A 15,876-nucleotide genomic window follows, 5' to 3' on the forward strand; every position below is an offset into this window, starting at 1 on the left:
GTAGAAATCATTGGATGAATGAATGCCAATGTACCCATCACCTAGCTTCAACAATTATCAACCTAGGGGCAGTCTGTACCCCTTTCCAGGTCCTCTAATCCATCTCTATTATTTTAAAGCAAAACAAAAGTTTTGGAGATTATTTTATTCATTTAAAATTTATGTATGTATAAAAGATAAGGACTCTGTTTTTATCATAACCACAATATCATTGCCACACTTAAAGTAACAATTTATTGATATCATTAAGTAGCTAGTCAATGTTTAAATTTTCTTAATTGCTTTCTTATAATTCAGTATCCAAACACATTGTATTTGGTTGGTGTGGCTCATAAATCTCTTCTAATTTATAGTCTCCCACATCTCTTTTTTTTCTTGCCTCTTATGCTTTAAAAGAATATGATCATTTAAACTGTAGAATTAACCCCTCTGGATTTTGCTGATTCCATTCCACTGGTTCTATTTAACCACTGTATTTTCTGTATACTGGTCCTTACATCTAGAAGGTTATTAGATTAGGGATCAATATTTTTGGCAAGTATACTTACTTCTTTGGTAATGCTTGGCACCTCCTGTTGAACCTCATCAAGAGGCTCATACTAGGGCTGGTTTCTGTCTTTGTGAATAAAAGATCAACTGAAGGATTTAGGTGTTTTCAGCCTGATCTATTCATTATAAAGTTTCCTATTACCTTTCACTTCATGGTTTAAACAGCCATTTATGATCATTGTCTAGATCCATTATTTTCATTGCACCTCCAAAATGGTAATAATCTAATTGTACCATTCATTCATTATTAGCTGAAATACTTCTATAAAGAACATTCTCACATCTATATGTTGGTTACTTTGAAGTGCATCTTCCTAGAAAGGTAAGAGAAATGATTCTTTTGTCTACCCTACCAGCTTTCAAAATAATAAGGTGGTTGCGTATCTTCCAAAGTGACTGATGAAGGTTTTAAAAACTATAAATTTAACAGAGGAAGCCCTTTAAGCTAGCTCTCCAGTAATCTTTGGCCCTGGTAGTCTTTGATAGCTTCCTTGTTCTCTGGGACTAGATATCCCAGACTCAAGTTGTACATTTTCTGCCCCAGAACTGGTTCCTTTTAGTGGTGAATGGTATTTCAAGACCAAAAGCTGGGTGCTAAGATTGTACATCAAGAATTACTAATAATTTTCTATTTATTTCAGACCTAGGATTATAGGGTTTTTGCTTAACCTTATTTTGTATTTCTATCTCTTTTCTCATACACTGAAAATTTTTATTCCCAATGACTACATTATTATTGATTTGCTGTATTCTGATAGATGCTACATGTATATATGTATGTATATTACATGTATGTCTATATACATGTATATTATACATATATATGTATATATATATTTTTTACTAACTATGATTACTGAAAACAAATACACAGATTCCTTTACTGTTCATTTTGTCTTTAGGCTACACTTCACTAGAGATGTGGTATCAAATTATCATATTTAGAGGCACAGGAAATAGACCCTCCTTGTGGGGCTCAATAACCAACTTGTATGTTCCATTTTGCTCCTTTGTAGGAATTGCTTGGTTTTCCCCATTTTTTATTTAATTTTGTTTTGTAACTATGTGATTATATGTACTTATTCTAAAGTTGAAACTGTAAAAACTGCTACAGTTGGAGAAGTCTAGTTTTCATTTCTAGCCTCTCCACCCTATCTCTGCCCTCCAAGGTAAACGTTTTTGTTGGTTTTCAGTTTATCTATTTTTCTTATCTCTCTCTTCCTCCTTGCTTTTCTTCTTTCCTTACTTAAAAAAAATAAGCACATTGCTATGTGTGTATATTTATTTATATTCATGTTCCCTTGACATTTTTGGATGAAATATTGCATACCACATACACTATTCTTCACCTTACCTTTTTTTTTTTTTCTTTGTGCTTAGCAATATTCTGGGAGGTCACTCCCAGAGTATATTGAAGTATATCTTATATACACAAGAATATATATTCCTTTTAACAGTTCCATAAAACTCCATTGTATGAATATACCATAGTTTGTTCAACTATTCACCAACTGATGGGTATTGAGTTGTTTATGGTCTTGCTATTATAAATGGTATTGTATTGAAGAGACATGTGTATATATAATTTTCTATTTCTGTCAAAGTATTATTGGCATAGATCCCAATCCTTAGAAGTAGGATTGCTGGATTAAACAGATACATTTGTAAATGTTCTAGATAGTGCCAAATTCTCCTCCACAGAGGCCTTCCCAGCAGAAGTGCTTGAAAGTGCCTCTTTCCTTCCAGCCTCACTAACAGAGTACATTATTATACTTGCATTTTACCACCTTTATACAAAAGAAAACAGTCTCTATGATTAACAAATTTTTTAATGTTTGTTTATTTTTGAGAGAGAGAGAGAGTGTGCAAGCGCGCAGGGGAGGGGCAGAGAAAGAGGGAGACACAGAATCTGAAGCAGGCTCTAGGCTCTGAGTTGTCAGCACAGAGCCTGACGTAGGGCTTGAACCCACAGACTGTGAGATCATGACCTGAGCTGAAGTTGCATCAGCTTTCCCTCTGGTTCTTTTATGATTTCATTTTTATATTATCTCTGATCCATTTGGATATTTTGTAGTGTATGGTGAAAGGACTAGATCCAATCTTAATCTTTTTTCATGTAGTTATTCAGTTATCCCAACTCTACTTTTTTTTTTTTTTTTTTAGGTTTCTTTGTTTTGAGAGAGAGAAAAAAAGGCAGGGAGAGGGGGAGAGAGAGAATCCCAAGCAGGTTACTTGCTGTCAGTGCAGAGCCTGATGCAGGGCTGAATCCCACAAACTGAGATCATGACCTGAGCTGAAATCAGGAGTTGGATGCTTAACGAACTGAGCCACCCAGGTGCCCCTAAAGAATTTTTTTTTAATGTTTTAACGTTTATTCATTAAAAAAATTTTTTTTAATGTTTATTTTTGATTGAGAGAGATAGTGCACGAGCAGGGAAGGGGCAGAGAGAGAAGGAGACACAGAATCTGAAGCAGGCTCCAGGCTCTGAGCTGTCAGCACAGAGCCTGATGTGGGGCTTGAACCCACAGACTGTGAGATCATGACCTGAGCTGAAGTTGGATGCTTAACCAGTTGAGCCATCCAGGCACCCCATAAAGTTTATTCATTTTTGACAGAGACAGAGTGTGAGCGGGGGAGGGGCAGAGAGAGACAGGGAGAGACAGATCTGAAGCAGGCTCCAGACTCTGAGCTGTCAGCACAAAGCCTGACTCGGGGCCCGAAACCATGAACCGTGAGATCATGACTTGATCTGAAGTCAGATGCTTAATCGACTGAGCCACCCAGGCACCCCCTAAAGATTTTATTTTTAAGTAATCTCTACACTCAGTGTGGGGGGTCAAACTCACAATCCTGAGATCAAGAGTCACACATTCCACTGACTGACCCAGCCAGGTGCCCCCAAAATACCTGTTTCTGACACATAGGTAATGGGAATTTTCACCAATTGAATGGGAATATAGTTGCTGAAATGTCTTCATCCATATATAACAGTCACCAGTAAAGTTATCTTTGGGGGGAAAGTTATACTTAACCTTTTAAATTAATATTCCTCTCTTTTCAATAGGGCTAACCATAAGAAATGAATTTTAACGTCTGGAATATCAAAGAGATGCTCAGTATTCCCTCAGGTTCTGGGTAAGTTATATACTCTGATACTTAATGAAGGTCTTATAGTTGTATTGATTTCATTGAAAAAGGCTACCTTTCCTATTAGTTTATTAGTAATAGGGTGACTTCATACAGCTTTTTTCCCTTCTTTTCCCTTCACTGCTACACTCTCCCATATTTGTCTTTTTCCTTTTGCCTATTTTCTTTTCTTTTCTCTAAAGTAGGCTTCACACCCATCATGGAGCCCAGTGCAGGGCTTGAACTCACAACCCGGAGATCAAGACCTGAGCTGAGATCCAGAGTCGGATGCTTAACCGACTGAGCCACCTAGGCGCCCCTCCGCCTATGTTCTGATGATAAAAGCAATGTCAATTTAGCTATTTGTGTTAATTGAGCAGTGGCTCTGTGTCCAGAACTAGGCCTCTGGAGTATGAGGCCTGTGAGAATTAGAAATGGCCTAACAATCTAGAAACTGACCTCAGTTGGAGTGATTCCTATTGAAACAGCAAGGATCAAATCAAGACAATGTTTAGATACATATTCATTTGTGTGGTACCATTTGTAGGTACTGTGGAGTTAAGAGCTACTCCAGCTGTTGACAAGGCTCACTGAAATACTGCCCCTTCTACTACTCCACTGAGGTACTTATATTGGTGTCCATCAGCCATGCAGTGGACTTGCCATTGCTAACTTGGTGGATGTGCCCCAGAATTAGTATATATTTAAGGGATTTTTAATTGCTTTTGGTATGCTTTTATTATTAGTTTCTTTTCTTCCTAATACCTTCCTGAAGACAGTTATTAATTCAGCAAAAACCTAGAGTATTGTGCTTTTTATTTCTCAAAAAGAAAAAAAAATGCTTTCAGTTGATACAGAGAAAATCTTTGTTAAATTCCAGATCCTGGCTTTAAGATGTAAATCCTATGTGGTTTCTGGAAGCTCACAGTTTTTTTTTTTATCCAGCACAGCTAATTATTCTCTTTAACCTAAGAGGGGAGTCATAGAGAGCTATTTAAGCTATTTTGAGCAACGATTATGCAACCCATATTATAATATATGTGTGCAGCCCATTACCTTAGCTAATCTTAGAAAATGGTTCTATGAGTGAAAATAATTGCTCTTTCCTGTGCTGAATTATTAGAGTTTCTTTTTGTCTTGCATTAGTATATGTTGGCTTGGATTATGTACTTATATGCTATGTAATTAATTTAGCTTTATTAAAAGGAATGATTTGTGTTTGTGCATTTTAATAAAAAGCATGTTTTTTTAGGTTACACAACAGCATTAAGTAACCCAAGTTGTTATTGAGATGTTTCTTTTTTTTTAATGTTTATTTATTTACTTTGACAAGGAGAGAGAGCTCATGCAAATGTGCACAAGCAGGGTAGGGACAGAGAGAGAGAGGGAGAGAGAGAATCCCAAGCAGGCTCTGGGCTGCCAGCACAGAACCGGACTTGGGGCATGATTCTACAAACTGTGGGATTATGATCTGAGCCAAGATCATGAGTTGGCTATTCAATTGACTGAGCCACCCAGGTACCCCCATATGTGAGGTTTAAATGTATATATCTATGGGAAGCAAGTTGGAAGTCCACAGCTGGAAGTACTTAGAGCAAGCAAGAATAAGACACTAAAGGTGTGAAAGGGAATACCACCTTGTTTCAAAAACAATTTTTAATGGATCCTCCTGTGCACAAATCTGAGTTGATCATATTCTTCAGTCTGGATGAGGCCTATTAGTCTGATGGACTGCCATAACAAAGTACCCTAAACTGGATGGTTTCAACAATAGAAATTTATTTCCTCAGTTCTGGAGATTGGAAGTCCTAGAACCGTATGCCAGGCAGATAATTTCTTATGAGGGCTCCCTTCCTGGTTTCCAGACAACTGTCTTCTCTCTGTGTCCTTACATGAAGGAGAAAGAGAGAGGTGTCTGAGTGGCTCAGTTAGTCAAGCATTCAACTCTTGGTTTCAGCTCAGGTCATGATCTCACAGTTTGTGGGTTCCACCCTGCATTGGGCTCTGCACTGTCAGTGGGATTGGGATTCTCTCTGCTCTTCCCCTGCTCTCTCTCTTTCTCTCTCTCAAAGCATAAATATATAAACTTAAAAAAAAAAAGGGGGTGCCTGGGTGGCTCAGTCAGTTAAGCGTCCAACTTCAGCTGAGGTCATGATCTCACACTCTGCGAGTTCGAGCCCCACGTTGGGCTCTGTGCTGACAGCTCAGAGCCTGGAGCCTGCTTCAGATTCTGTGTCTCCCCCTCTCTCTGCCTCTCCCCTGCTCATGCTCTCTCTCTCTCTGTATCAAAAATAAATAAAAACATAAAATTAAAAAAAAAATAGGGGTGCCTGGGTGGCTCAGTCAGTTAAGCATCCAACTTTGGCTCAGGTCATGATCTCATGGTTCATGGGTTCGAGCCCCACGTCAGACTCTGCTGGCAGCTTGAAGCCTGGAGCCTTCTTCATATTCTGTGTCTCCTCTATCTTCCCCTTCCCTGCTTGTGCTCTGTCTCTGTCTCTCAAAAATAAATGAACATTAAAAAAAAATTTTTTTTAAAAGAGAGGGCAAACTCTGGCATCTCTTATTGTAAGGACCTTAATCTCATCATGAAGGCCTGCCCTTATGACCATGTCTAACCCTAATTACCTCCCAAAGACCCCATTTCCAAATACTATCACCTTAGGAATTAGAACTTCAACATAATAATTTGGACACAAATATTCAGTCCATAACTAAGTTGTCCTGTGTTTTTCTGTTATGATTCCTACTCTCCCTCTAATTCTGGTCCCTTCCTTCCCTGTAGGCATACTCTAAGAGAGTTAATGAGAGTTCTGTACACTTCTATACACTTAGTTACATACTTGTTTGGTGTGCTATGATGTATATTTAAAAGGTTATATAAATGGTATGTGAGTTCATTCAATTTTTACTCTCTGTGCTCAAAATTACATTTTTGAGACTTATCCATGTGGCTATATGTAAATCTAGCTTACTACTTCAGACTAATGCATCAGTTACTTTATTCCCTTAGTGATTAACAAATTCAACTTTATTTAAAGTTTAATTATTTATTTATTTTGGGAGAGAGAGAGAGAATATCCCAAGCAGGCTGACACTATCAGCACGGAGCCCAACATGGGGCTTGAACTCACAAACTGTGAGATCATAACCCAAGCTGAAATCAAGCATCCAATACTTAACCGACTGAGTCACCCAGGCGCCCCAATAGATTCAACTTTTTGAAAGATAATGTTCTTTTAATCCCTAAAGATTTCAAGAACTTTGATCTCCAAAATGGTGTCATAGCCCACAGTGCTCTTGTACCACAAGTAATAGTGTCAGTCCTTAATGTTTGAATTTCCATCAGATTGTTCTTAAGTTGCTATAATCAAAATGTCTGACATTCAGAATTTCTTTGTGTTTCTTTGTGGGTAGTACTGGCAGTGTGCAGGGGATTAGATCAGAACAAACTAGTACTCTGCCCAGGATATTCTGAAATGAATAGTTGTGAATTATGATTTCATTTGTTCAGGATGTTTGTCTACTTGCTATACTTTTCTTTTCTTGCTTAATTTCAGGACCACTAATTCCTCTAGCTGGAATAATAATCAGACTGATCACTCCAGTCTCAGTGATTCCCAGTTCCTCTTTGGATCACAGTTCTGTCCAGAAAGTTCAGAGACTCTGTCAGCACCCTTGGACTCTGGTGTCTACTTGAGACACCCAAAACAGTCACAACAGAATTCTCTGGACGTGAGTCTCATTTCCACAGTTGCTCTGCATGCATTTCATAGTCATTATGGAGATAAGCTATAAAGACTTATTCTGTTGGATTGTTTTTTAGATTTATACATCTCTAAGGATTACTCTCCTAAATGGATTTGTGCTTGTTTGGTGATTCAGTACTCCGGTAGTCTTAGGATCAGATTTGGTAGTCTGAAATGGAAAAAAATATTTATTTGCAGTTTCTTCTATTACTAAAGCAATATAGAATATTGCCAGTACCTTGACCCTCTTAGAGGGAGCCAAATATTGCATGATATTTTCTTTAAAAAAATTTTTTTAATGCTTATTTATTTTTTGAGAGAGAGAGACACACACAGACAGGGATGGGTGGGGTAGGGACTGAAAGAGACAGAGACACACAATCTGAAGCAAGCTGCAGGCTCTGAGCTGTCAGCACGGAGCCCGATGTGGGCCCCGAATTCACAAACTATGAGATCTTGACCTGAGCCGAAGTCAGATGCTTAACCAACTAAGCCACCCAGGTGCCCCTGCATGACATTTTCTAAGACATACTATTGTTTGTGAAAATTTCATAAGAAAGAAGAGCTTTAGAAAAATAGGAATAAAGTAACATAAATTTTATTTTATATGGACATTTTTTCCTAAGAAACTTTAGATGCTTTGTGGATTTTAGTCTACTATGCTGCATTATTTCCTTGAAGAAGGACGTGAGGATTCTGAGGACTTGGTTAGTGAATAAGGGCCAGAATCAAGAATAGAGTCTCGTGAGTCCTCGATTTTCTGAGCCCAGCCTGTCTTCTTTAGTGGGTCAGAAATATTTTTACATATTTATTTATTTTGGTTTAAAACTAGATTTAACTTTATATACAGACTTAACCTGCATCAAACAGAGACTCCATGGATAAGATTAAGTCAGTGCTTTAAGATAGTAGAGTATGCTCTCAGATAAGTATTTCAATACAAAAATTGGTACCCAGTGATATGAAGGAGTATATGTACTCCCTGAATGTTTCAGAGTAAGTGTTGCCTCAAATGCAGGAAATGGCTCACCATATGCCAGCATGCCTACTGTCCAGTCCATGTGAAATTTATTAAGTTTAGTTCAACAGTAATTGAGTTAAACCTATTAATGTGAAAACTTTAACATATCTCAGAGACAGCATAAATAATTCAGTTATTGCCTTCAAATTTGTGCAACTGATTTTTTTTTTAAGTTATTCAAAGTTTATTTTGTGAGAGAGAGAGAGAGAGAGAGAGAGAGAAAGAGCAAGTGGAAGACGGGCAGAGAAAGAGGGGGAGGGAGAGAGAGAATCCCAAGCAGGCTCCACACTATCAGCACAGAGCCTGATGCGGGGCTCAAACTCACAAACCGTGAGATCATCACCTGAGCCGAAATCAAGAGCTGGATGCTTAACCGACTGAGCCACCCAGGCACCCCTGTGCAACTGATTTTAAGCCATCTTAGCTGATATTTTATTTATTTATTTATTTTTAAGTAGGCTCCACACCTGACATTAGGCTTGAATTCATGACCCCGAGAGTAAGAGTCACATGCTCTACTGACCGAGCCAGCCAGGCACTCCAATTAGCTGATATTTTAAATATCTCTGTGCTGGTAAGGCGTGAACCTTATTAATAAAAAGAGTTTATTTAATATGATTTTCTGATGAATATGGAATAAAAAGGAAATACTACATGCCATGTTGTTTTTTAATGTTATTGTTTACACTTAAATGTGACTATATTATGTAGAAAATAGTGAATGCTATAAATATTTGCATGTATGAAATGCTATGATTTTTTTTTTCATTTAACAGAGTGAACCAAGTATTTTCACAAAATACCAGACAAAACCCCAGCTATTTGGAGGAAATACAAATGATAGAGGCTTATTTCCTCTTCCTTTGTCAGTTGGAAAATCAAAGGGCCTCTTGGAACAATTTGAGGAGAAAAAGAAAAGGGCAAAAGACAAATGTGACAGGTATGCAAACCTTTCAAGTGGATGTGACAGCTCATCTTTTCTGAAGGAAACAGAAAATGGAATATTAACAGTCAAGTAATTCTATTTTAGCATATTAGCACTCTTGCCTTTATAGCTCAGCTAATAATTACTCTTTATTTGCTTAGTTGTCAATGTGACTTATGGCAGATTTGAATATGGCTGCCACAGTTCTGGCCCCCCTGAAAAGGACTTCTTAGAGAAATACAATATTCAAGTAATGATGTTTATTCTGCCTAAAATTCTGCCCTTTTATCTTTTTAGATCATCACAGTTGGGAAATTAGATAAAAGTTGTTTTATGGTTGGGCACCTGGGTAGTGTAGTCAGTTAAGCATCTGACTCTTGATTTTAGCTCAGACCATGATCTCACTGTTGGTGAGTTTGAGTCCTGCATCAGGCTCTGTGGCTGATGGCATGGAGCCTGCTTGGGATTCTGTCTTTCCTTCTCTCTGCCCCTCCTCTGCTTGTTCTCTCTCTCTCTCTCTCAAAATAAATAAATAAACAAAAAAAAAAAAATGTATTAAGGGGTGCCCGGGTGGCTCAGTCAGTTCAGCATCCAACTTCTGCTCACATCATGATCTTGTGGTTTGTGACTTCAAGCCCCATGTCAGGTTCTGCTGACAGCTCAGAGCCTACTTCAGATTCTGTGTCTCCCTCTCTCTCTGCCCCTACCCTCACTTGCAGTCTGTCTCACTCACTCTCAAAAATAAATAAACATTAAAAAATATATTTTTTTAAAAAGTTGTTTTTGGGGGCGCCTGGGTGGCTCAGTCGGTTAAGCGTCCGACTTCAGCTCAGGTCATGATCTCACGGTCTGTGGGTTCGAGCCCCAAGTCGGGCTCTGTGCTGACAGCTCAGAGCCTGGAGCTTGCTTCGGATTCTGTGTCTCCCTCTCTCTCTGACCCTCCCCTGTTCATTCTCTCTCTCTGTCTCAAAAATAAATAAATGTTAAAAAAAAAACATTTAAAAAGTTGTTTTTGGCACAAAAACAGACACTCAGATCAATGGAACAGAATAGAAAACCCAGAAATGGACCCACAAACATATGGCTAACTAATCTTTGACAAAGAGGAAAGAATATCCAATGGAATAAAAACGGTCTCTTCAGCAACTGGTGCTGGGAAAACTGGACAGTGACATGCAGAAAAATGAACCTGGACCACTTTCTTAACCATACATAAAAATAAACTGAAAATGGATGAAAGACCTAAATGTAAGACAGGAAGCCATCAAAATCCTTGAGGAGAAAATAGGCAAAATCTCTTTGACGTTGGCCTCAGCAACTTCTTACTTAACACTTCTCTGGAAGCAAGGGAAACAAAAGCAAAAATGAACTACTGGGACCTCATCAAAATAAAAAGCTTCTGCACAGCAAAGGAAACAATCAGCAAAACTAAAAGGCAACCTACGGAATGGAAGAAGATATTTACAAATGATGTATCAGAAAGGGTGAATATCCAAAATCTATAAAGAACTTCTCAAATTCAACACCCAAAAAACAAATAATCCAGTGAAGAAATGGGCAAAAGACATGAATAGACACTTCTCCAAAGAAGACATCCAGATGGCCAACTGACACATGAAAAAATGCTCCACATCATTCATCATCAGGGAAATACAAATCAAAACCACAATGAGATACCACCTCACACCTGTCAGAATGGCTGACATTAACAACTCAGGCAACAACAGATGTTGGCAAGGATGCGGAGAAAGAGAATCTCTTTTGCACTCCTGATGGGAATGCAAACCGGTGCAGCTACTCTGGAAAACAGTGTGGAGGTTCCTCAAAAAATTAAAACTAGAACTACTCTACGACCCAGCAATTGCACTACTAGGTATTTATCCAAGGGATACAGGTATGCTGTTTCGAAGGGACACATGCACCCTAATGTTTATAGCAGCACTATCGACAATAGCCAAAATATGGAAAGAGCCCAAATATCCATTGATGGATGAATGGATAAAGAAGATGTACACACACACACACACACACACACACACAATAGGGTATTACTTGGCAATCAAAAAGAATGAAATCTTGCCATTTACAACTATGTGGATGGAACTGGAGGGTATTATGCTAAGTGAAATTAGAGAAAGATAAATATATGACTTCACTCATATGAGGACTTTAAAATACAAAACAGATGAACATAAGGGAAGGGAAACAAAAATAATATAAAAACAGGGAGGGGGACAAAGCATAAGAGACTCTTGAATATGGAGAACAAACAGAGGGTTACTGGAGGGGTTGTGGGAGAGGGGGGATGGGCTAAATGGGTAAGGGCCATTAAGGAATCTACTCCTGAAATCGTTGTTGCACTATATGCTAACTAGCTAACTTGGGTATAAATTTAAAAAATAAATTAAATTAAAAAAAAAAGTTGTTTCAGGGTCAAGAATGTAGCACATGAATTTTTTTTTTTTCCTTTTTCTTTCTTTCTTTTTTTTTTTTAATATGGAATGCTTCACGAATTTGCCTGTCATCCTTGTTCAGGGACCATGCTAATCTCTGTATCATTTCAATTTTAGTATATGTACTGCTGAAGTGAGCACAGCACATGAATTCTTTAAAAAGCTGATGCAGGCTATTCAGGCTGATTTTCTCACTTTGAAATGTTGGTATTTTTTAAAAAGATTTTATTTTTAAGTAATCTCTATACCCAACATGGGGCTGTAACCCACAACCCTGAGATTGAGTCACATGCTCCACCAACTGAGCCAGCCAGGTGCCGCAACATGTTGGTATTTTTTAAGATAGACCCTAAATTTTACATATAGTCTTAATTTAAGTTTTTTTTTTTTAATGTTTATTTATTTTTGAGAGAGAGAGAGAGACAGAGCAGGAGCAGGGGAGGGGAAGAAAGAGAGGGAGACACAGAATCTGAAGCAGGCTCCAGGCTCTGAGCTGTCAGTGCAGAGTCCCATGCAGAGCTCAAACCCACAAACTGTGAGATGACCTGAGCTGAAGTCAGATGCTTAACCGACTGAGCTACTCAGGCACCCCTTATTTGTTAGTTTTATATTTACTCATTTACCTTAGCAAATACATGAGATAAATTAGGGCTGCTATATTAATTTGTAAATAAATAAGTTGAAGTCACTGAGGATATTAACTTGTTCATTTTTGGGTACTAAGTTATCAGGGCAACATCTTTACATATCATGAAATCCTAACTTTCAAGTACAGATATACTTTATTATTTCTGTGACAGTGAAGATGTATCACTTAGTGTCACCACTAGTATTTTTATGTTGAAAGAGCCAGAATTTCTTTAAAAGTTCTTTTGTTTTTAATTTTTTAAACATTTTTACCTTTTGGGATGAGCACTGGGTGTTGTATGGAAACCAATTTGACAATAAATTTCATATAATAAAAAAAAAAATAAAAAAAAAAATAAAAAAAAAAACAAAAAAAAACACATTTTTTTTTTGAGAGATAGCATGAGTGGGGGAGGGGCAGAGAGAGGGAGACAGAATCTGAAGCAGACTCTAGGCTCTGAGCTGTCGGCACAGAGCCCAACGCAGGGCTCAAACCCATGAACCCTGAGATCATGACCTAAGCCAAAGTCAGATGCTTAACAGACCAAGCCACCCAGGAGCCCCTCTTAAAGAATTCTTAGACCAAGTATCCTTTCTCTTGAATACCTATCTTCCTTTAGTGAGAAAAGCAAAATGCTCTATTTGGAGTGTTTGATTCTATTGGTAAATAAACATTTTCCAGACATTGAGAGACTTCTTTCCCCTAGGAATTCAGGCTCTAGGACCCTACCAGTTTCTCAGAGGCCCCTTTTGGCTATGGTAGGGTACTGCAGATGAGAAGCTATACTCACTTTCTTCTTCAAATAGATCAGTGTTAATTTTTTTCCCTCTGGGCATGGGATTATATCTTATTTGATTAAGATTTCTGCAGCAGGGGCAGGCTGGCCAACTCATTTGGTAGAGCACGTGACCCTTCATCCTGGGGTTGTGAGTTTGAGCCCCATGTTGGGCCCAGAGATTTTTTTTTTATTTATTACTTTTTTAAATGTTTATTTATTTTTGGAAAGAGAGAGAGAGAGAGACAGACAGAATCCAAGTTGGGGAGGGGCAGAGAGAGAGGGAGACACAGAATCTGAAGCAGGCTCCAGACACTGAGCTCTCAGCACAGAGCCTGACATGGGGCTCAAACCCATGAACCGTGAGATCATGACCTGAGCTGAAGTCAGACACGTAACCAACTGAGACACCCAGGTTCCCCAACAGAGATTACTTAAAAAAAAAAGATTTCTGCAGCTAAAAAAGGTTTTTTGAAATGTGAAGTTTATTTCGATATTTTCTTCCTTCCTTGCTCTCTCTCTCCCTATATCATTTCCTTTTTTTTTTTTTGTAGTGAAATGAGTTTCTGTTAACAATTATTTACAAGATAGCAAAAATATATATAACATTTATACAGAGAGAACAAATTATGAGGACTCTGAAGAATCTCCATGAAAAAAATCAAGCTTAAGATATTGACTATTATGTAGGCAACAAAAATCATAATTTTAATAAATTCTGGCAAAAATAAAACCCAAGATTCTAGATTTTAGATTTTTTTTTTGTCAATAAGTGCTTGTCAGAAATGTGGTAAGAATGGGGTACCTGGCTGACTTAGTCAGTAGAACATGCAACTCTTGATCACAAGGTCATGAGTTCAAACCCTATGTTGGGTGTGGAGCCTACTTAAAAAAAAATGTGGTGAAAAGGATTGAGAAATTTTTAAATGAGAGAAAGAAAGCATACCGCTGTAAATATGGAAACAGGAAAGTGATAAGACACGGTGCAGGATTCAAACATAAGAGATACTACAAACTTATATGACATGGATTTACATATTGTGTTTTGAAAATACATATTTTCCCAAATTTATAGAAAGGGCTTATGGAGGGTAAGAAATCCCAAAAGAAGCCTAAGCTTTCAGATTGCGTTTGTTACGACTCTTTTGGTGACAAATAAAAACTCACCTCAAACTAGCTTTGACAAAACAGAGGATATATTAACTCTTTTAACCAATCTGGGAAGGACAGGAAATGAAATCAAATCAGAATCTCTTTTCTGTGCTTCTCTGTCCATTTATTCTTTGTTCTTTCCTGTTAAAGACCAGCTTCCTACCAACACAAAGAATGGGATTCTTTTTCCATAGTTTGAATTTGAAAAATCCTAGTGGAGGCTTCTGGTAGGCTTGCTTAGGTCATAGGCGTGAAAGGAGGGAGGTGTGACTGGAAATCCTCACCAGAACCACTTTTTGGATGCATAAAGAATCAGTTCCCCATTAAAGGAGGACTCTGGGGGGGCGCCTGGGTGGCGCAGTCGGTTAAGCGTCCGACTTCAGCCAGGTCACGATCTCGCGGTCCGTGAGTTCGAGCCCCGCGTCGGGCTCTGGGCTGATGGCTCAGAGCCTGGAGCCTGTTTCCGATTCTGTGTCTCCCTCTCTCTCTGCCCCTCCCCCGTTCATGCTCTGTCTCTCTCTGTCTCAAAAATAAATAAAACGTTAAAAAATAAATAAATAAATAAATAAATAAATAAAGGAGGACTCTGGGTACACCAGTGGATGGCCGTTACCCGGATTATTGTTTTTTTGCCTGTAATATTTGAGAAAACAGATTAGTCTCATAACTAATGAATCACCTAAGAATGACAAATAGATTATAAAAATAACCATGTTCTTTCAATAATTGTTGATTACCATAGTGAGATTCTTTCATTCATTCATTAAATAAACACTGTGCTGGGCCCAGTACTACAAACTTGTCTTTGAAGTTGTTAGTCTGGTTAGGAAAACAGGCATTTGTTGGATAAATTATACAATTAGACCAGAGTTATTGTTTGTAAGCAATAGAAGTAAGTTCATTTCAATGGAAAAGGAATTTTTTAAGAGAATATTTGAATGGGTTGTGGTTCTGGATATGACAAAGTAAGCATACTCCATCCCATCTCTCCCACTGAATGCACCTAAAAGCCCTAAATACAGTTCATGTGGCGTTTGAGGACTATGAAAAGTAAATGGTAGCAGGTAGATTGGGGAAGGAAACCTGAATTCAAAGTATGAAAGTTCTGGCTTTGAGTTTCCTGGGGTTTTGTTTGTTTGTTTTTTAAATGTTTATTTATTTTACTTTGAGAGAGTATGTGTATGTGAGCAGGGGAGGGGCAGAGAGAGAAAGGGAGAGAGAGAATCCCAAGTAGGCTTCACACTGTCAGTGTGGAGCCTGATGCGACGCTTGATCCCATGAACCACGAGACCATGATCTGAGCAGAAATCAAGAGTCGGACACTCAACTGACTGAGCCACCCAAGCGCCTCTGTTTGTTTGTTGTTGTTGTTGTTGTTGTTGTTTTAATTTTTTAACATTTGAGAGGCAGAGAGAGAGAGAGAGAGAGAGAGAGCGCAAGCAGGAGTGGGGGAAGGGCAGAGAGAAAGGGAGACACAGAATCCGAAGCAGGCTCCAG

The 15,876-nt window shown here is 38.3% G+C and overlaps 1 protein-coding gene and 1 non-coding gene across 3 annotated transcripts in view; one reads left to right on the forward strand and one right to left on the reverse strand.

Annotated features, from left to right (window-relative positions):
• The window catches only part of IHO1 (interactor of HORMAD1 1), a 35,205-nt gene that overhangs the window by 2,735 nt on the left and 16,594 nt on the right, over positions 1 to 15,876 (forward strand). For both annotated transcript variants that reach the window (XM_045496817.1, XM_045496818.1), the window contains exons 2-5: positions 801 to 871; positions 3,615 to 3,685; positions 7,237 to 7,411; positions 9,223 to 9,386. In XM_045496817.1, coding sequence (XP_045352773.1) covers positions 3,630 to 3,685; positions 7,237 to 7,411; positions 9,223 to 9,386 — 395 coding nt within the window. In that variant the 5' untranslated portion in view covers positions 801 to 871; positions 3,615 to 3,629. The remainder of the gene's footprint in view (positions 1 to 800; positions 872 to 3,614; positions 3,686 to 7,236; positions 7,412 to 9,222; positions 9,387 to 15,876) is intronic.
• LOC123607737 lies at positions 11,862 to 11,965 on the reverse strand. The gene has a single exon (XR_006716886.1). It is a non-coding gene; the product is annotated as a U6 spliceosomal RNA (small nuclear RNA).

Source organism: Leopardus geoffroyi, chromosome A2 (genome assembly GCF_018350155.1).
Source record: "Leopardus geoffroyi isolate Oge1 chromosome A2, O.geoffroyi_Oge1_pat1.0, whole genome shotgun sequence".
In the NCBI taxonomy this organism is placed as follows: Eukaryota; Metazoa; Chordata; class Mammalia; order Carnivora; family Felidae; genus Leopardus; species Leopardus geoffroyi.